This window comes from Ahaetulla prasina, chromosome 2, assembly GCF_028640845.1.
Source record: "Ahaetulla prasina isolate Xishuangbanna chromosome 2, ASM2864084v1, whole genome shotgun sequence".
In the NCBI taxonomy this organism is placed as follows: domain Eukaryota; kingdom Metazoa; phylum Chordata; class Lepidosauria; order Squamata; family Colubridae; genus Ahaetulla; species Ahaetulla prasina.
In genome coordinates this window covers 291,113,938-291,140,523 of record NC_080540.1, presented here as the reverse complement: position 1 = coordinate 291,140,523, position 26,586 = coordinate 291,113,938, and the positions used below count along the sequence as shown (strand labels likewise).

At 43.5% G+C, this 26,586-nt stretch overlaps 1 protein-coding gene across 5 annotated transcripts in view; it reads right to left on the bottom strand.

Annotated features, from left to right (window-relative positions):
- SMAD2 (SMAD family member 2) overlaps nucleotides 1-25,292 on the bottom strand; it is a 59,451-nt gene extending 34,159 nt beyond the window's left edge. Inside the window, exons 1-2 of one of the 5 annotated variants that reach the window (XM_058171014.1) lie at nucleotides 25,191-25,292; nucleotides 5,662-5,943 (exon numbers count right to left, since the gene is read on the bottom strand). In XM_058171014.1, coding sequence (XP_058026997.1) covers nucleotides 5,662-5,897 — 236 coding nt within the window. In that variant the 5' untranslated portion in view covers nucleotides 5,898-5,943; nucleotides 25,191-25,292. Of the gene's footprint in view, nucleotides 1-5,661; nucleotides 5,944-24,293; nucleotides 24,318-24,492; nucleotides 24,810-25,190 lie in introns of those variants that run through there. The other 4 variants (XM_058171017.1, XM_058171013.1, XM_058171015.1 and 1 more) reach the window with 4 other exon arrangements.
- Between the last annotated feature and the right edge of the window lie 1,294 nt (nucleotides 25,293-26,586).

Sequence of the window (26,586 nt, the reverse complement as noted above, 5' to 3'; positions counted from 1 at the left end):
AAGCCAGCTGGATGAGTCACTCTCTCTCAGCCAACCCAACTTCACAAGATTGTTGTTGTACAGAAATTAGAAGGCCGAAGTATTAGATATGTTCATCGCCTTGAATTACATATACCGTGGTACCTTGGTACTCAACTGCTTTGAAGTTCATCGAATTTGGTACTCAATGCATTTTATTACAAACATTGTGTCCCAGTATTAGTTTGTCTGGTATTCAATGCACAAGCTAGAACTTGTTGGTGTCAGCTGCCTTGTGACTCACTACATTATTCCTTATGGGGGAAATGTGTTTGGTACTCATCATGCCTCCTGGAACCAATTAATAATGAGTACTGAGGTACCACTGTATAAAAAGGGAAAGATAAAAATACAACAAAATGTTGTCTTGTTCACACACAGAAGCCTTTTCAGAATTGTCTGGACCTGAGATTTCTAGCTGGAAGTTATCCCGCTGTGCATGCCTAGCCACTCAGCTCCCATTTCTTCCTCACTTCTCCTAAGACTGAAAGCACTTAGTGGAGTAAGCATCAGTAGAGGAAAAAGTGAGTGGTTGTATTAATACATAGATGTCCAATCAAAGAGTACTTTGAGAGGAGACAAAGAGATTGTGATTGATCTCTCCTGGTATTTGAACAGTGTATGTGTTACATTCCTATGAAATATTCTTGATGTACTTTAGCTTCTGGACTTACCACATCTACCAACGTGTTGATTGGATCCTGTGAGTCTGCCTACCAATGGAGGTAACTGGTGTGTGACGATTTTCAGAATTGTCCAATTAGGCATAGAAGGGAACATCATTTCACACTTGAGTTACGTGTTGATTTGACTGATTGCAACCGAAGTGTCGGAGACAATATGTTCTATCCTGTTTCATGGTACTTGTTCAAATGTGTGGCACTCCTTCCGTACGATCAACACACCTCTAGACAACTGATAATGACCCTTGGTGTTCTTGATGATTCCAACATCCTCAGATATTGCTATCGTACAGAATCTGTTCCCCAGGTTTATACCGCTGGTCAGAAACAATGTCGGAAGGGAATTCTGTCTTAAAGTTGGGGGAATTGCCTACCATTGCTGAATACTTGATTATTAGATTGCAGTTTGCCCTAAGATGAGAACCAGAGTTACTGGTTCAAAGTCACTGAATGACTTTGAACCAGTAACTCTTCTCTTACTGCAATTTATTGTTTTTAATTGTTTCAACCATTTTATAGTTTTAGCTGCCCAGAGTCACTTGGCTGAGATGGACAGCCTAGAAAAGGAAGGAAGGAAGGAAGAAAGGAAGGGAAGAATTGTTGTAGGGGGACTATAGGAGGGAGCACTACATATCCCATCCTGAGCTCCTGAATAAAAAGCAGATAAATAAATCAATAACAGGGAAAATTGTGGCCTCAATCAAGTTTAGCAATACCCCAATGTTCTGAACTGATACAAAGATCCTGAGAAGATGTAAAGTAAATCTGGTATGATAGGCAAGTTATAACCTGGAGGTGGGATGAGTAGTCACTTCAAGCATGGATTACCTGTACTTCTTTTAACCTGAACTAAACTGTGAGTACTACAAGGTACTTCATTTACATTTCTAGGGGTCCTCACTAATCCAAAAAGGATCTGAAGAAGAAAGCCTGCGTTCCCATTAAGGTAAAGTATCCATATATATAAGAAGGTATAGCATTTTGTTGCAAAATAGGACTGATCATAAATACATTTTGTCAGAACCCCTTCAATCTGAAAGATACTGAATCCAAAGATCGAAGGGATGATAGGTTACCTAGGGCAGGGAAAGCCATGTGAGTAGTCATTTCTAAAGTAAGAGTGGGTATTAGAGTGACTTCCATGCATAACAGGTGATAGTTGGGTGATGCAGCAACAGGATAATGCTCACTGCAGTGGCCCCCTTCAGAAGCAGGAAGGGGAGAAGAGAAAAGCTGGATCTGTGGGTTTAGTGATGGTGGGTGGTATTATATGTGTGGTATGGTGGCAGGTATGCTGGTGGAAGCCCTAATGGAGGTGATCTCACCACATAAGGAGTTTATGGTAAAGAGGCTGAATTTTTTCCCCACTCAGGTGCTGTCACCTGTTCTTTAAGAATCTCTTTGCATGGTTACTATTTCTGTCTCCAGCAGGAGGTTTTGTGGGCAAGCAATTTCCACTTGTCAGTGTAGGCAAGATCAGCAGGTGATACTTTTATCACTTGGGCTATGATTAGGGCTGACTACAAACTGACGCAGTGGCTCAGGGGCTAGGACGTTGAGCTTGTCAATTGAAAGGTCGGCAGCCCAGCGGTTCGAATCCCTAGTGCTGCCGTGTAACGGGGTGAGCTCCCATTACTTGTCTTAGCTTCTGCCAACCTAGCAGTTTCGAAAGCATGTAAAAATGCAAGTAAAAAAAATTGGGACCACCTTTGGTGGGAAGGTAACAGCGTTCCGTGCGCCTTTGGCATTGAGTCATGCCGGCCACATGACCACGGAGACATTTCGGACAGCGCTGGCTCTTTGGCTTTGAAACGGAGATGAGCACCACCCCCTAGAGTCGGCAACGACTAGCACATATGTGCAAGGGGAACCTTTACCTTTACCTTTATAAACTGAATGAGCTCCATGAACCTGGTATCAAAGATCTGGTTCTTAATGGAACCTTCTAGTAAAAATGGCCCATGCCCTCCTAAAATTTCTTAGCAGTATTTTTTTTTTTAATTTGAATTTATATCCCGCCCTTCTCCGAAGACTCAGGGTGGCTTACGTTGTGTAAGGCAATATATAACCTGTATATAGGTTATCAACAATATGTCCCTCTTCCAACTGACAAAGGTAGAGTGAGCACCTGCAAGCAAGGCATCATTTATTGCCAAAATTAGTACATTTGTGATAAAGGACCCTAGTGTAACAGTCCCCAACCTTTCTAGCTTGGTGGCCTGGCCTGGCGTGGGGGAGAGGGGGCGTGAGTGGCAGGCACATGGGTGCGTGCACAGCTACATTTGTGCAAGTGACAGGCTCACACGCCCACAGCTCACGCAAATGCAGCTTCATGCACAAGCAAAGGATGCTTGCACTTATGCACAAAGCTCCACTCATGCGAACAGAGGGCACTTGTCTGAGCGTGTGAAGCTCCCCTTGTGCGAGAGGAGGGCACTCGTGTGCAAAGCTCAATTCTTTGTGAATGGAGCTTCGCACATGAGCGCAAGCGCCCTCTGCTCGTGTGAGAGAAGCCTTGCCCATCTCTCCTGCACTCCTGTTTCAAACAGACTGCGGCCTGGTAGTTGGGGTCTCCAACCTTGGCAGAATTCTGGGAGTTGAAGTCCACAAGTCTTAAAGTTGTCAAGGTTGGAGACCCCTACCCTAGAGGATATATAGCAAACTTTTTGCCTGGAAGGCTATTGCCACGATCACCTTAAAATAGCACAAAATATAAAACAGAATCAGTAGCTCCTGTCAGGCAAGTTTTCAATGAGGTTACTGTTGTAACACTTAGAGGAAAGCCTGTGATTCAAGCAGGCCTCGTTCCATGATGGCTTACACGGTCTGCTCCTCAGAGTCAACTGGAGTTAGGTGGCTACAATAAATTGAAACAAACACCTACACACGTATATGTATATGTTTATTTCAATATACCATAGCTATCCAGTCCCAACTGATGCTGGGGAGCGTACCAATAAAATCCACACAAGCAAATAAAACCTAAAGCCATAGCGATGGCCCAGACAAAAACAATCTCAAAATGACACAAATCAAACAAACAAACAAAAGCAAGACACAGTACCCCAAAATGGAAGACTTTAACAATACATTAATCCCAGACCAGGGAACAAAGCCAGTTTTAAGAGCTTGCTTGAAACCTAGAAGAGAGGACACGGTCCTTGTGTCTGGGGACTGGGGGGGGGGGGAGGAGGAGGAAGAGGAGGAGGAAAAGGGTGAGGCTGTGACAGAGAAGACTTCCTTTCTCAGTCCTGCAAGAAGACAATATTTGAAAGAGGCGACCTGGAACGCACCTAACCTGTTGGAACACAGTGGGCGTGCACAAAGAACTGAAGGCAAGTATTCTCTTAGATAGTTAGGCCCTATGTCATGCAGGGAAACATAAGTAGTAACTAGCAGTTTGAATTGTATTCAGAAACCAACTAGCAACCAATGCAACATAATTCGTCCAAGCCGAGTTCCTTATTGTTTTACAGACACCTATAGAAAAAAATCTTGCCATACCAAAGACAGCACCTTCTGCATCTACAATACACTCCGTGTAACTATTTAGAGAAGGGGCTGTTTTCATCCATGGTATCTGGGCCGAGTTGCCTCTTACTCCTCTGGAATGTGTTGCCTCCCTCCTGGGGGATCTACCTCCTCACTAGATTCTACCACACTTACCCTATCAACAATGTAAGACTTAGTAAGTAAGGACACATCTTTAATTTGGAGTGATGATCAATGGGCCACTACGTTTTGAATCAGCAGTAGCTTCCAGGTGATCTTCAAAGGCAGCACCATATAGAGTGCATTACTATAAAACCCAGTCACTAAGTGACCAGGTCATGAGTACATTGTTTGAAGGACGATTTCCCAAAGGAGAAAAGGACACAACTACTGTTCAAAGGCCCTTCTATCCCATTCCACCCTGACCCAAACAGCCTCCAAACAGAATCAGTGTATCAATGGCTGTTATTGTTGAACACATATATCTTTAAATACGTTGGTTGAATCTAGCCTTAAACAAGCTTTGTTTAATGAAGTATCTTTCAAATGAGCTGGGACAGAACACTCTCCAGAATTCGCAGCATGCATGACATTACAATTTTAGGCAAACGAGTATTCAGAATGTATGGTTTACCATACTCCCTTTCATTTAAGCCTTCTATCATACTCATAAGTTCCTACTGCTATCATTTATCTTCTTCTAATGACTCCATAATCCCTTGCGGGGTGGACAACTGGGCAACTGAATGGAGCCTTTTACTGACCGGATGCCCTTCCTGTCGCCAATGCGGAGTTTTGTTCAGCAGATATATTCTCAATGTGCCCAGAGAGAAAAATATCTGCCTCTACCTAGGATCAAACTCATAGCCTCCTGATTGTGAGGCGAGAGCTCTACCTCTAGGCTACCGCACCACTCTCTAAGGCTATAATTTATGCTTTATAAATATTTATTCATATTAGATCCTTTGGTTTTCCTCTGGGTATTTCATCACTATATATACTGGGTTTTTTTTTAAGGAGGCCAGGACACATGAAGGAATCAGATCCAAGTGCATAATGTTCCAAAAGAAAATTTCCATTTTTTAAAAAAATAAATGAATCCATATTCTCTTCTGGGAATACTTCCCACTTCATCACATATACAGCTTCCCTACTTGTCATTTTAAACCCACTAGGAAAAAATACCCAGATGTTCTTGATACTCAAGAAGGAAAGTAGACATCTCAGAACCAATATTGACAACTTAGACAAATTCTAATAGCAAATTTTGGCTTACAAAATTGAAGTTAATGATCCAAATGGGAAGATGACATTTAAATGTGGTAACTGACTGAAGAGCCAATATACCCTGGTAAATAAGTACCGCCATAACCAAAAATATTGGTAGATAAACAAAAGGGAAACATGATTGCACCCTTGCTGTATACTTATTAAATTACAAGTCCATTTTGCTTTAGAACATTCTTACCTTGGTATTGTAACACATTTTGTATTGCAGTTCTGGGTAGTGATTGCTTTTTCAAGCTCATCCAGTTGTCCCGTCTTCTTGAGCTTCTTGACCAAACTTTTCACTGCTTTTTCGCACCACTTTTCTTCCTGCCCATTCTGCTCACCTCCACCAGCACCTCCTGAGCCGCCAGCGGATTTCTTCCACCCTAACAGTCTCTTCACAACCGGCGGGGTGAAGGGCAATATAGATGACATGGCCCAGGTAGAGTACACCTAACACAATTCAGCTGCCTTTCACGACCTGTGGGGGAAAAAGAAAGCCGTTAGAAGATTTAAATAAAAGAATTCCTTAATTCTTCCATTGTATCCTGACAAAATGGAGATTTCTGCCGCTAATATTGTTATCGGATATGCGCTTAGTTCTAAGTATAAGATCTATTTTGTTTGACAGATTGAAAGCATCTGTCAACTCTGAAGCTAGCTCAGCTGAGGTCATCTTGGAGGCTTCAGTGTTGCCACAATGGATCAATGGCTTCTAAAGATACAGATACAGAATAACAGAGTTGGAAGGGACCTTAGAGGTCTTCTAGTCCGAACCCCAGGTCAGACAGGAAACCCTACACCACTTCAGACAAATGGGTTATCCAATCTCTTCTTCAAAACTTCCAGTGTTGGAGCATTCACAACTTCTGGAGCAAGTGGTTCCACTGATTGTTCTCACTTTCAGGAAATTTCTCCTTAGTTCTAGGTTGCTTCTCTCCTTGATTAGTTTCCACCCATTGCTTCTTGTCTTGCCTTCAGGTGTTTTGGAGAATAACTTGACTCCCTCTTCTTGAGATATTGGAAGACTGCTGTCATGTCACCCGTAGTCCTTCTTTTTATTAAACTAGACATCATCTCGAAAATGAGGGTGCATTAAAACCTAGGACTCTCATTAGACCAGGATTTTGCAAATTGCCTGCCTGTAGTTGTGCACATTTCAACTTCTAGAATCTTGTAGCATTAGTTATATTGGCTAAAAATATAACCGCCCTGAGTCCCTTGGGAGATAGGGCGGTATAAAAATGTGATTAAATAAATAAATAAATAAATAAATAAATAAAAATGTCAGAGAGCCGGTCTATCTCTAGGTTTTATCCAGGCTGAGAAGGCTGAGACGTTCTAAAGTGTGGTGCTAAAACTTAAAAGCACATATGAGGCGACTGTTAGGTGTGAAATGCCTCCTTTGCTTGATACCAGAAATCTATTTTTATCAATTCCTGGAGAGTAAATCCCATTCCTTCCTAGTACTGATGATGTGACCTAAGCTGGGTAATAAAATGTCTGTAAGAAAAGAACCAAGCTCAGAGAGCACCAAGGATCGCACAGTTCAAACCCGAGCTATAAACATTCTCTTCTATTTAGTTACTTAAAGCTGATCAGCGCATTTTCTACCCTAAAATATTTCAACTTATCACTTACAATACTAGATGCAATCCATGTATTACAAGAAAATAAATGTATGTAATTGTTGAAAGCAAAACATTTTGACACATTGTACATATAACTGTCAATCCTAAATATGAAATCTATACAAAAGGGGAAACCTAGTGTCATTTTTGATTAGTAGAGAAAAAAAGTCAATATTTCTTGAATCCCCTCTTTAATATCTAGAAACATTACTTTTTCAATCTTTCAGCATAATTATTTTGCTATTCTTAACACCTGACAGATCCAAAGTTCCTCAAAACAGATCAAATTCCACAATTTTGGTTATAATTCAACATAGCTGCCACCTATTTTTAAAACAGAATTCTTCCATGAAGTTATATATTCATATGGCTCAGTATCAAAATCCAACCCATAAAGATTTGTATATTTTATATTTAAAGTTCTTCTCCTGCAATTCCAGCAGCCAGAAGGAGCTACTGGATGCCCAAATTTCTGCACATGGGCAATATAGGCATAGAAGCCTCTTCAGATGAAATGAATCACTCGGAGCGGCTTCCAGGGAACTCTGAATTTTTTAAATATTTAACCTCACATTTTTACTGCAATGGGGGAAAATGTGTACACATAAACCCTACATATGCATAAACAAACCATGTATTTTTAAACAATCTAATTATTATGATCACTTCAAGATGTCTTAGGATTTATATTTAAATCACATAATCAGTAAAAATGTTTATATTAAACAATTTGTCCTATCATTGCTATACTCCATCGTACATCAAGTAAAATAATCACAACCAGAAGCAATGGCTGGTAATAATTACTGAAAGGGAGGAATGGAGAGAAGGGCTAGAAAATGTGTAAACTGATACCCCTGGTTCTTGTTTATTATATATTCAGAAAAACGCAAACCTCTAAGATACACAATATAGCACAGAGCAGGCAATAATCTCTGTGCATAGGATAAGCAAAGCTGTATCACTATTCATGGTTTGGCGTCCAGATTTCATTTAGCAAAGGAATCCCTTCCATTCTCCAAAGCTCAATTCAGCCAAAAGATCCTACAATCAGCTGGGTTGACAATGAATCATGCACCGTCTCAGCCCTAGGAAGAAAGCAGTAGCAAACCATTTCTGAAAATAATATTGAGAAAACTGCAGGGATTAACTCAAGGTGGTTGTATGGCTTTTTGAAAAAGAAGCACTCAGAAGCACGAAGCTGAAGCCTGAAGATGACGAATGAGACTTTGTTGAAACGTCGCCAAGACACTTCTAATTTTACGCAGGAGAAAACCCGAATAACCAAAGACCTACATACAAACACCCGCGAAAACCTCAGAACACACACACACACATATATATGTATGTATGTATGTATGTATGTATGTATGTATGTATATGTATGTATCTCTGTATGAATTGTTCTGCACACGTCTGTGTGTGTTGGGAAGTTATTCATGAGTTCAAATGCCATTTCAAAGAATGGCAAGGGAAACTGGTGAAATCTAAATGTCTTTCCTACCGGTTCTGTGGGCGTGGCTTGGTGAGTGTGGCTTGGTGGGGGGTCATGTGACTGGGTGGGCATGGCTATGTGACTGGGAGCTCAAAAGACAGAAACTTATTAACAATGTCTTGCTGGCGCAGGGCTGGACTATGACTTCCAGGTCCCTTCCAGCCCTGGATTATCCTCTGAAGCTGCATCTAGTGCCAGGTTTGTAGTCCTTCCTTCATCTTCTTTTTCCTCCCTCCCTCCCTCCCTCTCTTTCTTTCTTTTTCTTTCTTTCTCTCTCTCTCTCAAACGAACCCCCCACCTGCCCTGCTAGCCTACCCTAGCAGGCTTCAGCTTTTTTACCTTTTAAAAAATGCTTTTAAAAGTGTAAAAAAAAAAAAGGCTCCGACGATCACGTGGCTCAGCTAGGCATTGGAGGGAGGGCAGGGATTTTTGCTACCGGTTCTCCAAATCATCCGTCTCCATTGCTACCGGATCAGGCGATCCGGTCCGAACCGGGAGCATTTCACCCCTGAAGGGAAACTGTGGCATTAACAGTTAAAACGATGGCTTGAATTTGTGCATAAAGCTTTATTTCAATATAATATACCACTTACAATTAAAATATAATTTATGAAGTTCCCTGTAATATAAGCATGATTCTTTGGAGAGGGGATCTATTCTATATAATTGTAGATAGGATGTAATCTACCCAATTAATCTAGTATTAATTATTGAAGGGTCTCCCTCTCCCTGGTTACATCTACCCATCTCACCTGGTCCAGGACAGACTTGTTATGGATCCTGCCTGCTAAGGAGTGCCATCTGATGGGACCCAGATGAGCCTTCTCTGCTCATCCTACCCATCCTATGGGATATTGTACCCCTGCCCCAAAGTGAGATTGGCCGAGAGCCTCCTGATTTTCTAGAAACCTCTTAAAACTGAGTTTTGTCAGCAGGTATGGGGAACCCATAGAAGTGGGGAGCCCCTGAAATGCTACTTGACAGGAAAGATCTCGAAGGCGCTCTCCCAGGGTTTTATTTATATTTATGTTTTAAGGTTTTTTTAATCGGTCTGTTTTTATTACATGGCCCCACTCCCAGAGTCACATCCATGTGACAGGCAGCCATATAAAGCAGGGGTGAAATGCTCCCGGTTCGGACCAGGTCACCCGATCCGGTAGCGATGGCGGCGGGTGGTTCAGAGAACCAGTAGCAAAAATCCCTGCCCCCCCCCATGCTCAGCTGAGCCACGCGATCATCAGGGTTTTTTTTTTACTTTTAAAAGCATTTTTTCTTCGGCTGAAAAAATACTTTCAAAAGTTAAAAAAAAGCCTCTGATGATCACACAGCTCAGCTGGGACTGTTACAGCCTTTTAAAAGCATTTTTTTCTACAACCTCTTCCGCTGAATGCTTTTAAAAGGCTCTGATGATCCCAGCTGAGTTGCCTGATCGTTAGAGGCTTTTTTTTCTTTTAAAAGCAAAGAAAAAATGCTTTTAAAAGAAAACAAAAGCCTCTGAAGGTTATAGAAAAAATGCTTTTAAGAGTAAAAAAAAAAAAGTTGGCCACGCCCACCCAGTCACATTAACCCCACCACCACCAAGCCACGCTTGAACTTTATTACAGAACCGGTAATAAAGAATTTTACATTTTACCATTGATATAAAAGTGATAAATTTAAAAAAACCTACAATAATACAATACAATAAATAAGCTAGAATGCATTTGTATTCCTTATGTAAAATCATGCACGGCCCATTTAGCAACCTCCTTGCTTAGCAACAGGAATTCTGGTCTCAATTGTGGCCGAAAGTTGAGGGCTACATTTAATCAAATTGATGGTTTGGCTGACCCCTTTTTATGCTGTAAAATACATTATGCTGCAGCCACAATTATTTTGGTTTTAAGTAACTTCCGGGTACCAGGAAGAGCTGAGACCATCATGACTTTTTAGTCTCTTTTTCACTAGTCCCCACGTATTTTAGAAGTTTCCTCTTCAGAAGTCAAAAGTTGGAATGGGCTGGTAATTTCCCACTTCCTTTTATTTCTTAGAATTGCACCATGAGCCTTTTGGCAACAACTCCCCATGTTGTGCAATGAGCCACCCATTGAAATTCACTGGCAAATAGGATAATAAAGAAAATACTATGGAAATATTTCAGGACTGACTTTAAAACCGGGTGGATAAAAATCAATGATTTTTTAAAAAATTTTTTAAAAAACCCAATTTTTAAAATTTTTATCAAATTTATTTTAATATAATGATTTTAGAGTAAAAATCTAAAGGCAGTTTTTTATTTCAGATACATTAATAATTTAGTCTATTCAGCATGAAATGGAGTTTAGTTATGTAACATGAGGCTGTATATTCTGCAATATTGGGACTGTTGGTGAATCAACAGCAGGTCAGAGGAGCTGCTGCGGGACAGAGATGATAGTCGTTCTTTAAAAATTATGATCGAGCCTTTTTACTAGTGATTTAAATTGTGATTTAAATCAACTTGATTTAAATCAAATCTACCCTGCCGTAAAACATTATTTAGTTCTTCAGATCAAAGGAAGGCCATTGTCCTCAAGATGAACCACCCAGATAGATAGATAGATTGCAGGATCCAATCTGGGTCGATCACTAGGACCACTAGGACTAGGTCTTCCGAGTTTTTGGCTCATCCTCAGGGAACTTCTCTCTAGCACACACACTCTGCTAAATCTCCCTAGGATGGGTTCCAGCACAAGTCCAAAAGTTCAGAACACTTAACCGCTGGTTCCGGTAATCAACCCAGATTGGATCCTGCAATATGCATGATCCATATAAACGTTATCTTCAATGCAGGAAAAAAAAACTTTCTTCAGAGGAATGCCTTATTCTTCATACGAAAACAGAAATCAAAATTTTAAAATTGTAAATATATGTCTAACAATGCATACAGCATGTTTAAAACCCTCACTACTGCTCTGCAGAAGAGTTATGTGATTCTAACTAAAGCAAAGCATATAACTCTGCATGCTAATAAACAGAATATCTATCTATCTATCTATCTATCTATCTATCTATCTATCTATCTATCTATCTATCTGGTTTATACAGCTTCACATTCCACCAGAAACAACAATGAGAAGAGCACAAGATAAACACATTTAGAAAGTGTAATAATAAATACTACAAAAAACAAAGGCAACGAGAGGAATAAAAATGGCCACCTCAGCAAATCCCTGGTATCTTGAGAGCCCTAGATCTGATAATATAACCTGATCTTGAGGGCTTTTTGGAACATTAAAAGGGATGGAACTAACCTAATTGAGTAAAGATGTAACATGCGCTGTTCTAGGAGTGCATCAAACTGCCCACCACCCTGTTCCAGCTGAAGCTCCCAGATTACTCTTCAGGGATACATTGCCGTAGTCCAGTCTGGGGGTGACTAGGCCATGAGTCCCTGTAAGAATCTTAGGTATCTTGGAAAGATTCTTTTTCTGTCATTACAGCTTCAGTAAGATATTGATGTCTGTGAGAATGAAGGTGTGTGAGACAGCAGTTAAGGTGTTGACTGGCACTGAAAACATACCCACAATTCATTCACATCCAAGGAAACTTCCTGATCAACTCAAGTTAACCCCCCTTTCTTGGCCCAACTTTCTTACAGGTGTTATTGGGGGGCAGAATGGGAGGAGAGGCATTACATATGCCACTATGAGATCCTGAACAAAAGGTGAGATACAAATCTAATAAAAAAAAATACACCCTAATCCTTTTAAAATTACTTTAAATTAGTACTCTTGTCAACTGTGACAAACAACTTCAGTAATTAGATACTGAATGAAGTAATATTTTCTTTAAAGATTAAGGTTAAGATCTCCTTTGAATCGAGCTTAACTCTTAGGTAATTTTTACTTCATCACACTGCTACATTGCAAGATGTTTTATTTTTTTCAATTTAGCAATCTGGCCTAGAGCCCTGATATTCCTTGAAAACTCCCACAGGATTACTTGTTTAGCGCCGGAGCTCTAAAGTCAATCAGGAGCTGCCATCCGTTGAGGCAGTACCACTTTAACCTGTCCTAAATCCAAATTAATCAAATTTATTGGCAGGTACAGGGAGTCCTTGATTTACAACTATGAGTGGGACCGGGATTGGTGTCATTAAGTCAGTGCGGTTGTAAAGAGAGACATCACATGACTGCACCAACTTCTGACAGCAATCACAGCACTCCCCAACTGTGGTCATTAATGGAGAATTGTGGGTTAAGTGAGTCTTTCTTTGAGATGATTAGTGGACTGGAGGCTAAAACATATGAAGAACGGTTGGGCATGGCTACTCTAGTGAAGAGAAAGACCAGGGGAGACATGATAGCAGTCTTCCAATATTTAAGGGGCTGCCACAAATAAGAGGTAAACTGATATTTTCCAAAGCACCACAAGGAAAGGCAAGAAAGAGTAGATAGAAAGTAATCAAGGAGAGAACCAATTTAGAAGTAAAGAGAAACTTCCTAACAGTGAGAACAATTAACCAGAGGAACGGCTTGCCTCCAGAAGTTGTAGGTGCCCCATCACTGAAGGCTTTTAAGAAGACACTAGACAGCCAATTGTCTGGAATGGTATAAGGTCTCTTGCCTGAGCCAGGGGTTGGACTTGAAGACTTCCAAGGTCCCTGCCAACGCTTTTATTTTTATATTCTGTTTCACTGATAACTGGCACTTCTGGTTTTCTGTAAAACTGAGCCCATGGTGAACTATGAACTTGCTTAATGACAACATTTGCTTAATGACTAAAATGCTTGTAAAATAAAGTTGGTCACACGACGGATTCATTTTATAACCATTACAACTTACGACCATGGTGGACGGGCTCCAGTATGGTCATATATTCAAAGCTTCAAAAAGCATGGATGACTTTCTATGCCCACCTCAGACTGGAGTAGTCACCACTCCTTGAGAGTTAAAACTATATTTTCAACCTATTTTCCAAAGCGCCTGAAGGCCGGACAAGGAATAATGGATGGAAACTGATCAAGGAGAGATTCAACCTAGAAATCAGGAGAAATTTTCTGACAGTGAGGACAATCAACCCATGGAACAGAAGTTGCCTTCGGAAGTTGTGGGAGCTTCATCACTGGAGGCTTTCAAGAAGAGACTGGACGGCCATCTGTCAGAAATGGTGTAGGGTCTCCTGCTTGGGTGTGGGGTTGGACTAGATGACCTACAAGGTCCCTTCCAACTGTGTTATTGTTAAATGTTCTTTTTCCTCCCCGGCCTACTTCAGCAAGTGCCCACTTTGTCTTCACCTTATATCACTTCAATGTGCAAGGTACCATTTGTCACAGGACAGTTTCCCCTTTCAGGAGAAAGTGAAAGAGGAACTAAGAATTTCATTTCCTGCTTAATGTCTTATCGAAAATGGAAGGGCGGCTCATTTCTGCTGCAGGTGACCTGCCTGTTATTACCTGAGAAATAGCAAGGTCTCTCCTCCAGAGTTAAGCAGGAAGCATTTTTCTCACTTCCGGTCAGTCACCAAAGAGAAATTGTGCAATTGGAGAACTTGGCCATCTGGGCTCTTAAATAGAATACAGGTAGTCCTTGACTTACAACATTACATTTAGTAACCATTCAAAGTTACGACGACACTGAAGAAAAATGACTTATGACCATTTTTCGCACCTATGACAGTTGCAGCATTCCACCCCATGGTCACGTGATTTACATTCAGATGCTTGACAACTGACTCGCTTTTATGACGGCTGCAGCGTCCTGGAGTCATCATGTGCTCCCCTCTTGCGACCTTCTGACAACCAGTAAATGGGAAAATCAGATTCACTTGAAGAGCTGTGCAACTGATTTAAGAACTGCAGTGATTCACTTAACAAATGTGGCAAGAAGAGCCGTAAAATGGGGCAAAACTCATTTAACAAATATCTCACTTAGCAACATACATTTGGGTCTCAATTGTGGTTGTAATTTGAGGACAATCTGTAATAATAATTCTTAAATAGAATTCTTTTCAAAGCAACCATGAATGCTTGCTGGCGCTTGGTAGGCTGGCACTTGCTGGGGTAGCCGAGGCTTCCATGGGCATGGTAAGCAGCCCGAAACCTGTGAAGTTCTGGGACTGCTTGTCACCAAACAAGCCGAGGCAGCAGGAGGTCCAAAATAGATAGTTGGGAAGAGATAGGGGAGGGTTGAAATGTCCTGTGGTTTTAAGAGCAGGTGGGCTGCCAATTACTGGAATTTTGCTGCATGACTACCAGGGCACTGCAGCGGTCATAATTTTGGGCATGAGTCATAGATGTCCATTTTTCCAGCATTATAGCAAATTCAAACAGTAGCTGAACAAAAGGTCGTAAGGTGAGGATTACCTGACACAAAAGGGGAGAGAAGAAAAAAGGGGAAACTAGAAGGAAGATCGTATGTTGGACATGTTCATCACCTTGAGTTATTTGTAAAAATAATAAAAGCAGGATGCAAATAAATAGCCCCTTTATTATATTTGGCCTATTATACAGAAATATCCCGCAGAAAGTTTTACTTGTCTTGACTTGGGAACAGGTAAGTTAAGACCCTATGAGGTTTAGTGGTGTCAGGTCTGGATCGTTTGCGGCTGCACAAGGATTCGAGGCTAATTCCGTGCCTCCTCCCTGGCTAGCTGGGTATTTTCCAGCAGGCACCCAATAAAATATGCCTCCTCCTAAAAACGCTTAGAAGAACATTTTGCAAAGAAAACGAAGATGAAAAACATTTTCTTCACATTCAGAGTAGGAAGCCAATCAGAGAAGGAGCATTAAAAGTGTGCTAATAAAGACAGAAAAACAGCAGCGAAGCTTAATGAGTCAGTCTTTGCTCCTGAGGATTTAGAACAGATTCCTGCATACAACCCTTTTCAAGAAGACTTTCAGATGAACTTAGGCAAAGGGAGGTAAAGTTAGGTGAAGTTATAAGGCAAAATAAAAATAAATCAATCCTAGGTCTGGAGGATATCCACCCAAGAGTTCTTGATCAATTAACTTATGGAATAGTTGATCTTTCACAAAAATACATAACTTCCCTTTTACAATCTGTCTCTGAGACTGGAAAATAGGAAATGTGGCCCTGAAGGTTAAAAAGAGATCACAAAGTTGAAGTTAAACCATCTTAACATCTAAGAAATGGTTAAAGAGAGTTCAAAAAGAAAATAAGCAAAGAACAAACCTTTATAAAAAAAGGAATCAATGTGACAAGGATAAAAGTCTTACCTCACTCATCTTGAAGATTTACCTAAAAGCAGCAACAACCATATGGACAAAAATGGCCCAATAAATATTACATACTTCCATTTTTAAAAAAGGTATTTGAAAAATTCATTCATCCTGAACAAATTCAGCTGCTATGGGTTATGAGGACCAGTAATTTTATGCATTGGTGATTAATTAAAAATAGAATGCAGAGAACAGGAACAAATAAGCAATCCTAATTCTGGCTAGATGTGGAAAGTGGTTTCTCTAGGGATCGGTGTTGGAGCTGATGAGTTCAACTTATATGTAACAACGCTGGAGTTAGGACTGAGTACTGAAGAACCATGCTTACTGACAACTCCAAAGGGAATGCGAAGAACTTCAAAAGGAACAGGGCAAATGTATTTCAATATGCATATGCAAAATTATGTATGTTGGAGGAAAGCAACTTACGAGTCATGATGTATAGCTTAATAAAAGTATCAATGCGGTGTGCAAAAGATGCAAAAAGTCAAATTCCACACTTGAAGACCCAACTGCCAATACAGTAAGGTCTTTATACAAATCCATGGCAAGAACACACTTGGAGTATTGTATACAGCTCTGGCCACTGCACCTTAAGGTTATGATAGAAACTGAACAAGATGCAAAAATGAAAATAAAAATGGGGGGCAACCAAATAATCAGGCAGCTGGAGTAGTAACTAGAGCTATTCAGCTTGGAGCAAAAGGAGAGCAAGGAAAAACATACTGGTGCATACAATTTATACATTGCTTAGATAATATGAAGAGCTATCTTCTGTTTCTCAAAGTTAGATAAATGTAGGGAGAGAAGGAAACACTTATTCATACAACACATAAGACTGTGGAATTCACTGCCAGCTGATAGTAATTGCAGCCAATTTCTATAGTTTAAAAAAGGGACAAGTTATCAATGCTTACTAATACTGATGGCTCTTGACTATCTTTCTGAATTACAAATGCATACCTTTGATTCTGGCTGCTGAAAAGCGGTAGAGAAAGGAGGGTTATTTTACTGCTAGAGCTTATTCTATTTTACTTTTGTTGAGCATTGACATTAATGTCAAGGAGGATGGGGAGGCTTTGAAAAGCACCCAAGGAAGACCCTCCCCTTGTAAATGGAATCTTGTGTCTTTTGCCTCCCCTACACACAGAGAACCTGAGATGCAAACAGCCTCTATTTTTTACAACATCTGCTAAAACTCATAGTAGGTTTTCCTGCCACTGAGGCAAGAAACAAAATTGTAAAAACAAACTGTAAAAATAAATCTGCCGTACTTTCTTTAAAAAAAAGTTTTCCAGAACTCCTTATTGTTCCCTGCCCCCAAATTAGAAAATCCTAGTCTTGGCCACACTTTATAGTCTTTATAGTCCATCAATTAATATACTTGTCTTGTAACTGGTCTTCTTCATCTTCCCTGCCCTTTAACCAAAGCAGTGCCTATTTCTGCACATGCTTTTCCTAGTAACCTCTTCTTTCACTCAATTTTCTTTTACTTTTTTTTCTCAATCTGTCTCCTTTGTTCTTCTCTAAGTCTCCCTACAATCTTGACAGACACAGTCAGGGTGTCTCTCTCTCTCTCAACTCTGCTGTGTCCAGGATGGGTACCAGGATGTCTGATACTGGATAAGCTTCCATTCTGGGCTAATGCTCCTATAAATGGGACAAAGCTCACAACCAATTTCTCATTTAGCAACATAAATTTTGGGCTCGATTGTGGTGCTAAGACAAGGATTACCTGTATCTCAATTCCGATTCTGCTCAACCCACTTCACACTATGAAATGCCTTACTAGATATCAGAGAAATATTTAGGACATAGTTCTGCAATCAGAAATCCAAATAAATCTTCATCTGCAGATGAAAAAATGGTATCTTAAAACCCATTGCACTTTTTAAACTGTAGCTGTTAGTGTGCAGAAATGTTAACAAACTGCCTTAGTTTTAATATGCACAAGTTAATATGACACATTCGAATGCAGACTCAATTACCATATTAGTAATAGGTGGCCTTGGGCAAGTCAAGTACAGTTTCAATTCCCCTTACGTGTTATAACAACAGCAATCTATTTTATTAGGTAGGATTTCTGCAAGATCAAGCACAAAATGTTGCTATTTTAAAGATGCATACAGTATGCTGTAAAAAATAAAAACTCTTCTTCCTTCCAGAATACAAAACTGGCAGCATTCTTGAATTCTTAACTAGTATAAAAAAGATTTTGCAAACCTGCACACGAAAACAAAATCTGACTGCCTCATTTCCAGACAATGAAAGCTGCAAAAAGTTAAAACTAGCAAAAAAAAGTTAGTAATTTGTTAGCCCAGTTTCATATTTGCTGCTATCGATAATACAGAGCATAAAAGAATACACAACCCATTTTTAAGCATGTTAGTGAGTTTCTTCAAGTCAAGCTTTCATTCCAAGAAATGTGTTAGAATCAACACTATTATTAAGTGTCTTCAATTAGCTACCGGTACTTTAAAACAACTCTTAGGCAAAGAGGTATTTACAAGGCTGCCACAAAGCTATGATAGATGATCACAAGACATCATCTGTGTTTTGCTGTCAATATTCATTAGAAATTATGTTAAATGTTGAAAGTGTTAAACTATCTTTCAGAATAACAGGGTTGGAAGGAACCTTGGAGGTCTTCTAGTACAGGGTTCTGCAAACTTGGCTCTTTTAAGACTTGTGGACTTCAACTCCCAGAGTTGAAAGCAAAGCTGGCTGAGGAACTCTGGGAGTTGAAGTCCACAAGTCTTAAAAGAGCCAAGTTTGCAGATCCTTGTTCTAGTCCAATCCCCTGCTCAGACAGGAAGCCCTATACCTGTGGTGAACCTATGGCACACATGAGGCGGTACGCAGAGCCCTCTCTGTGGGCATGCGCATGGTCTCCAGCTGCTCCTCTGGTTTCCAGCATGCATGCTGATCTTTCCGGGCTCCAGCACACGCAAAGACCAGCTGACCGGCGAAACCAGAAGACCAGGTGGCCTTTGAGTTTCCGGGCTCCAGCGCGTTCCAGGATGGGTACCAGGATGTCTGATACTGGATAAGCTTCCATTCTGGGCTAATGCTCCTATAAATGGGACAAAGCTCACAACCAATTTCTCATTTAGCAACATAAACTTTGGGCTCGATTTTGGTGCTAAGACAAGGACTACCTGTATCTCAATTCCGATTCTGCTCAACCCACTTCACACGATGAAATGCCTTACTAGATATCAGAGAAATATTTAGGACATAGTTCTGCAATCAGAAATCCAAATAAATCTTCATCTGCAGATGAAAAAATGGTATCTTAAAACCCATTGCACTTTTTAAACTGTAGCTGTTAGTGTGCAGAAATGTTAACAAACTGCCTTAGTTTTAATATGCACAAGTTAATATGACACATTCGAATGCAGACTCAATTACCATATTAGTAATAGGTGGCCTTGGGCAAGTCAAGTACAGTTTCAATTCCCCTTACGTGTTATAACAACAGCAATCTATTTTATTAGGATTTCTGCAAGATCAAGCACAAAATGTTGCTATTTTAAAGATGCATACAGTATGCTGTAAAAAATAAAAACTCTTCTACCTTCCAGAATACAAAACTGGCAGCATTCTTGAATTCTTAACTAGTATAAAAAAGATTTTGCAAACCTGCACACGAAAACAAAATCTGACTGCCTCATTTCCAGACAATGAAAGCTGCAAAAAGTTAAAACTAGCAAAAAAAAGTTAGTAATTTGTTAGCCCAGTTTCATATTTGCTGCTATCGATAATACAGAGCATAAAAGAATACACAACCCATTTTTAAGCATGTTAGTGAGTTTCTTCAAGTCAAGCTTTCATTCCAAGAAATGTGTTAGAATCAACACTATTATTAAGTGTCTTCAATTAGCTACCGGTACTTTAAAACAACTCTTAGGCAAAGAGGTATTTACAAGGCTGCCACAAAGCTATGATAGATGATCACAAGACATCATCTGTGTTTTGCTGTCAATATTCATTAGAAATTATGTTAAATGTTGAAAGTGTTAAACTATCTTTCAGAATAACAGGGTTGGAAGGAACCTTGGAGGTCTTCTAGTACAGGGTTCTGCAAACTTGGCTCTTTTAAGACTTGTGGACTTCAACTCCCAGAGTTGAAAGCAAAGCTGGCTGAGGAACTCTGGGAGTTGAAGTCCACAAGTCTTAAAAGAGCCAAGTTTGCAGATCCTTGTTCTAGTCCAATCCCCTGCTCAGACAGGAAGCCCTATACCTGTGGTGAACCTATGGCACACATGAGGCGGTACGCAGAGCCCTCTCTGTGGGCATGCGCATGGTCTCCAGCTGCTCCTCTGGTTTCCAGCATGCATGCTGATCTTTCCGGGGCTCCAGCACACGCAAAGACCAGCTGACCGGCGCGAAACCAGAAGACCAGGTGGCCTTTGAGTTTCCGGGGCTCCAGCGCGCGTTCCAGCTTGGGTACTCGGTGCTGAAAAGGTTCACCATCACTGCCCTATACCATTTCAGACAACTGACTGTCCAGTCTCTTCCTAAAAACCTCCACTGATGGAGCACCCACAACTTCTGGAGGCGAGCTGTATTAAACTTTCTGTCGAACTAACTTAAAGACCAACTAACTTCATACAGCATGTAAGCAATATCAAATGTAACAAAACTGGCTCTCAAACAATTTATAACATTGCATTTAATGTATTATGGCACTTTACTGCTAAAGAAACTGCTTCTGACAATGGCAGTAGAGGACCAATCGTCTTCCCTGTTGTAATCAGTCACACCTTCAAGGACTGCACCAGAAAAGTCCTGCGAATTTATATTTTGACTAAATTTTGGGGTAAAGTGGGGCAGAAGAGAGAATTTACTGTTATGCTACCAGATTTCATTCTTTACTGTGCCTCAAAAGGCAACCAAGGGAAATTTTTACAATAAAATTAGTGAATAAAGTCTGGGAACTTTCTAGATGTTGCTTTCCCCATATCAATAACTGCAAATTGTCCAGCTCCTACCTCTACCTCATCCCTTTGGAGAGCATGCCTCATTTAGAATTCTTTCCAACAGAAGTTTTGTGGCTCAGCCTGTGAGCATATTCAAAGTCTTGATAACAGCAGGCACTTATAGGCATGTTTTCAAAATGCATATTCTTCATAAGGAAACTAGGCACTTGTATAATAAGAAAGGAAAAAGGGGGACATAAATTACCGTATATACTCGAGTATAAGCCGACCCGAATATAAGCCGAGGCACCTAATTTTACCACAAAAAACTGGGAAAAACTATTGACTCGAGTATAAGCCGAGGGTGGGAAATGAGGCAGCTACTGGTCAATGTAAAAAATAAAGATAGAGCCAAGTAAAATAACATGAATATTTATTTGAACGAAAAACATTTCCCTACATTTCTTGTGGGCAGAAGGTGGACCCCTATGTTTCCTTGAAAACACCTCCCAATATTTATTAGAGTGACTTCTCTCCCCAGAAGAAAGGTCGGCGCTGTTTAACAATCCGTCAGCTAAATCCTATCGAGTCAAAGGGCCAGTCAATGGGGCTAGGATGAATTCTGGGTCACCAGGGACCCTTTTTGTGCCCGTTCCCCAACCAGGGCGGGCCAAGCAGCCGCTCTTTAGCGGCTCTGGAATGGATGTTGAGGTAACCCGAAGAGGCAGCCTCTTTTCAACTCCCCGCCTTTTTTTTTAAGCGTCCTGCGGGCGGCGACAGGGACGCGGACACCAAAAGCGGCGCCCGTTCTTCTCCGCTTTTATTTTATTTTAGTATTCAATCGGCAGCAGAGGCTCGAGCCTTCTGGGCGCCGGGAAAAGGAGCCGAGGAGCTGCAGCAGCGTTGCAAGAGAGCCGAAAAGAGGGGTGGGGAGAAGCAAAAGAAGAAGAAGCAGCAAGCTTTCCAGCCGACTTGGTGTGGCGCGAGAATCCGATCCACCGCCTCCTTCCCCGGCCGACAGGGCTGAACTGCCAGCTGCACCACCACTTCCCAAAACAGATTTCCAGACTTGGAAGCAGCCCGCCACGAAAGGAGGAGGAGGAGGAGGAAGCGGCGGCGCGGCTGCTCCTGCTGCTGTTCGCTCTCCGCCCCTTCCAGCGCCTTGACGCAGAGCGAGAGAGCAGAGAAAGGAACGCGCCGTCCGACCGGCTGTGTGTGTGTTTGTGGTGGGGTCTCGTCCCAGCCACCCACCACTCGCTCCCTTTCCCTCTTGGGCGTGGGCTGATCTTAGAAGCCGCGCTGTCGGCGGGGCCGTCGCCTCCTCCTCTTCCTCCACGCTCGCTCCTCTTGCACGCCCCTCAACCCCCATCCCCACCCTCTCCAGCGTGAAGGTCACCTCCTCCTCTTCCAGGCGGCGGCGGCGGCGGCTCGGCGGGCGCCACAGCCGGCAGCTCCGCTTCCCTCCACCTTCCTCCTTGCTAAAGGGCCAAAGTCGGCTCCCCGCCCGCGCGGACCCGAGCCAAGCGGTCGCAGTCAGCGAGCGGTGGCGACATGCCGGCGCCACTCCGCTTTCACCGCTCGCTGACTGCGATCGCTTGCTCGGTCGCAATAACTCCGCCAGGCTGTGCGCGAAGAAACCATTTAAAAGCCCGCCAGGGCTTTCTTCTCCTCCGTGCTTCAGAAGTTGGGCTTTTAAATGGTTTCTTGGCGGCACAGCCTGGCGGGAGTTACTGCGGACCCGAGCCAAGCGGTCGCAGTCCAGCGAGCGGTGAAAGCGGGCGGCGCTCGGCATGTCGCTTTCACCGTTCGGCTGGACTGCGACCGGCTTGGCTCGAGTCGCAGTAACTCCGCCAGGCTGTGCGCGAAGAAACCATTTAAAAGCCCGCCAGGGCTTTCTTTCTTCTCCTCCGTGCTTCAAGTTGGGCTTTTAAATGGTTTCTTGGCGGCACAGCCTGGCGGGAGTTACTGCGGACCCGAGCCAAGCGGTCGCAGTCAGCGAGCGGTGGCGGGCGGCGCTCGGCATGTCGCTTTCACCGTTCGGCTGGACTGCGACCGGCTTGGCTCAGGTCCGCGCGGCGAACTGCTCAGCCTTGGGCAAATCCCGCCGGACGATCTCGCCGCCTCTTTGGCGTCTCCTGTGCGGGGTTCCCGAAGTACATCAAGACGTAGACTCGAGTATAAGCCGAGGGGGCGCTTTTCAGCACAAAAAACGTGCTGAAAAACTCGGCTTATACTCGAGTATATACGGTACTCTGAAGTTGAATTCACTCAACAGAATTGCAATTTCCAAGTACATTATTTCTTACAACGAGAATGAACATTTCCTGTATTACGAGAATTTTATCCCATTCACTATATTAGCTCAGAAACATAATTGTAGCCAACATCCTGACAAGAACACCAACAATTCCCAGAAACCATGTATGTTATTAGCTCATAGTCAGAATTTTGTATTGATTGAAAACACTAAATGCTTACCATTGAGGTGACACCTTATTTCTGAAATAAGCATCCCATTTCAGTTATTAACTCATCTAAATAAAGGCAAATTGTGTACTCTTTTTGTCACAACCCTGACTTTTCTGAAAGACAATATTTTCTCCATTGTTTAAAAAAATATTGTGAATGGCCAACATGAAGGGGAAAGGGTGGGGGGAGGAAGAATGGAGATTCCTTTCTTGGTATCCCATAACTGCCCCAAACAATCTTCAAATATCTCATCCAGAAGTAATTTTGTGCAGACAATATTTTGTAGCAGTATTTCAGAAAGAGGAGACAGAAGTTCAAGTCATTTAATCTTATTACTGGTTTATCATAGGGGCAGGAAAGGTGTAAGCATTTAAAAAAAAAAGTGTGTTCTATCCTAAGATATATAGTTTGGGCAATTTCCTTTTTCTTCTTCTTGGTAGGATTACATATCACCTATTAACAGAGTTGGAAGGGACCTTGTAGGTCATCTAGTCCAACCTCCTGCCCAAGCAGAAAACCCTACACCATTTCTGACAGATGGCAGTCCAGTCTCTTCTGCAAAGCTTCCAGGGATGAAACTCCCACAACTTCCAAAGGCAACTTCTGTTCAGATTTAACAGAGTTGGAAGGGACCTTATAGGTCAATCCAGTCCAACCCCACCCCCATCCCAATACAGTACTTCTAACCAGGCCCCTATTTAAAGACCTAAAAGGAGGAGAAACCTTTCCATCTCCTCGTGATGCGTGGTGCTTTTTGAACCTCCTGTTTTTCTACAAAACGACGACAAACCCGCACCCGGAGTACGGCGAAAAAGTCAACACCACAATACCGAGCCTATTGACCAACTTCAGCCCTTTCCCCCCCACCCCGCCAACCACCCACCCCGACCTCCGCGTCGACTTCGCCTGCACAGAGGCGGCTCTATAAAAAAAACCTTTTCTTTTTTTTTGGCAAAAAAAAAAGAAAAGAAAGAAATAAAGAAAAGGCATTCGCGAAGCTTGCACGAGAGGAAAGGGAGGAAGGAGCAACGTTTCCACCCTTTCACCACCACCCCCTTTTTTTTTTATCCCCTCTCTCTTTTTGCAAATCCATGCCTGCGCCCGGATACAAACCCGGCCTCTTCTCCCGGGGGGCTTCCGTTGGCCGCTCCCCGACGACGCCCCCTCTTTTAAGAAGGGAAACTCGGGCTGGGACTCCGGAGGTGGGGAGGAGAGGAGGAGGAGCGGGGGGGGGGGACTTTGCAGACCAGCTCCAGGGAAGCCCAAATTGCTGCTGTTGCTGCTGCTGCTCCTCCTCGCGAGGAAAACCTGCCTCGGGAAGGGAAGCGGAGCCACTCGAGCAGCCGGCCGAGGAGATGCTGCTGCCGCTGCCGCCGCCGCCGCCGCCGATCCCCACTCGCTGCTGCTATTGCTGCTCCTTGTTGCTGCTGCTGCTGCTGCTTCCCCCGGCCCCGCAGAATCCCCGCCTCAGCCCGGGAGGGCTGTCGCAGCAACCCCGCAGTGGCGGCGAAGGGGCTGCAGCGTGCGCCGCGCGAGGGAGGGAGGCAGGGAGGCGATCCTGTGCCCGGGCGGGCGGGCGCGCGCACTTGACGCCCGAGGAGGAGCGAGGCTCCCGGAATGAGGGGGACGGGGGAAAAGGGGGGGGGCATCCGCGGCCGGCCCATCCCGCTGCCTGAGGCGGACTCGCATCGTGGGGAGGGAGGGGGGCGCAAAAAAGGGGGCGGAGAGAAGAGGAAGGAGGCGGGGGTATTATTATTTTTTTCTTTCTCCCCCGCCGCTTACATCGCCGCCCCTCCCCAGCGAAGGGAAGGCCTGCCCCTCCCCCAGCATAACAAAGCGTGGGCGCCACCCCCACCCCCCACGCGCAGCCCAGGCTTTTGGGGCCTATGCCGCCCCCCGCTCCTCCCCGTCGGCCCGCTCGCTCCTTCCTTCCCTCCCTCCCTGCGCGGCTTCTCGTCCCCGCCGCTCCTGCTCGGCCACCCGCGCCCGGCGGCCGCCCCTGAGACCAACCTCCGCGCCCCCGAGCTGCGCCTCTGCCGCCCTCGTTCTTTTCTCGCAGGCTCCCCCTCACCGCTCCGCACCCGCCATTGGCTGCCCGGACCCGGACCCGCCCCGCCCCTCTTTTCGCTCCGCCCGCAGCGCGCGACGCCGTTGGCTGGCGCGGCCGTCCATCCAAAGGAGCGTCGACGAGGAATGGAGAAAGCGGGGAAAGGAAGGCGGGGGCTTATAGTCAGCGAACGCCTCTTTCTTCCCACCACCGCCGCCGCCGCCACCTCCCCCTCCCGCCCACCCACCCGCCTTCGGGCCTGGCTTAAGCCCCGCCTTTCGCTCGCGGCCTCAGCAAACGGCGATTGGTGTCAGGAGAAGCGACCCATCGCTCTGACGCTAGGCACGCTCCCTCCGCTAGGGGAGGGAGACAGCTGAGGAGGGCTGAAGGAAGCTCCGGATTGGCCGCGGCGCGCATCAAATCAAACCCAACCCCCAACCCCCGGCTTTGGGTCCCGCCTCTTTCCCCGCCCTCTTCTTCGCGTTTTTCGCGACCGGAGTCCGGAGAGGGCTTCGCAAAAAAAAAAAAAAAAAAATTGGGTTGCGCCGCATGTAGAGGATTAGCGGATTCCTCCGCGTTAGTACGGATAACCTTCCGCGCAGCAGGAAGGGAAGAAATAGTCCCCGCCACCGCCACGTCCCAAAATCCAAATTATTCAGAAAAACAATAAAAGCTGTTTCAGGAAAAACAATAAAACCACAGAAAACCTCTTCTGTCCCAGAACTAATTTTGCTTCCCCTCAGAAACGTTGCTTTCTCACCTCAGCACCACGCCCAGGTGTGAAGAGAGAAAGGCTCAGGCAGCCCCAAAATTTTCTCCCGGGAGAAAAATTGAATGGGGGAAAACTCTTTTTACCTGAACATTTTTCTTAGTGCAATAAAATATTCTGGTTGCACGAAGGGAGCCGTGCTCAAAAGTTGCGCGCTGTGTGTTTTGCACGTCTTGCATGCATGCAACTGACTTTATTATATGTTCCTCTTGTGTGTTATTATGCAACCTCTGGAAAAGAGATTTCCAAATGTGGAGTGTATATTAATTAACCCACTGGGTTTAACCCCCCCCCTCAGCAATGGAAAAGTAGGCAATCAAAGGGCTAACAAAGCCAAATCCAGATGGGTTTTTTTTTTTGTCTGCACATTTTAGCCAGGTTTTGACTGATCCATATTCACCCATGATGGTGAACTGGGTTAGGAATTCATTTGGGATTGTGGGGTTTGTGTGTGTGGGAAAGTGTTTTTGTGCAAACCTTTTTATGGCTCGATGTCTTGGGCAAATGAAACCAGAAAGTGAATTAGTTGATCCAGCATCCAGCACGTGTGAATACACGCAACACGGCATGAAGCTGGTTTTGACAGGGAT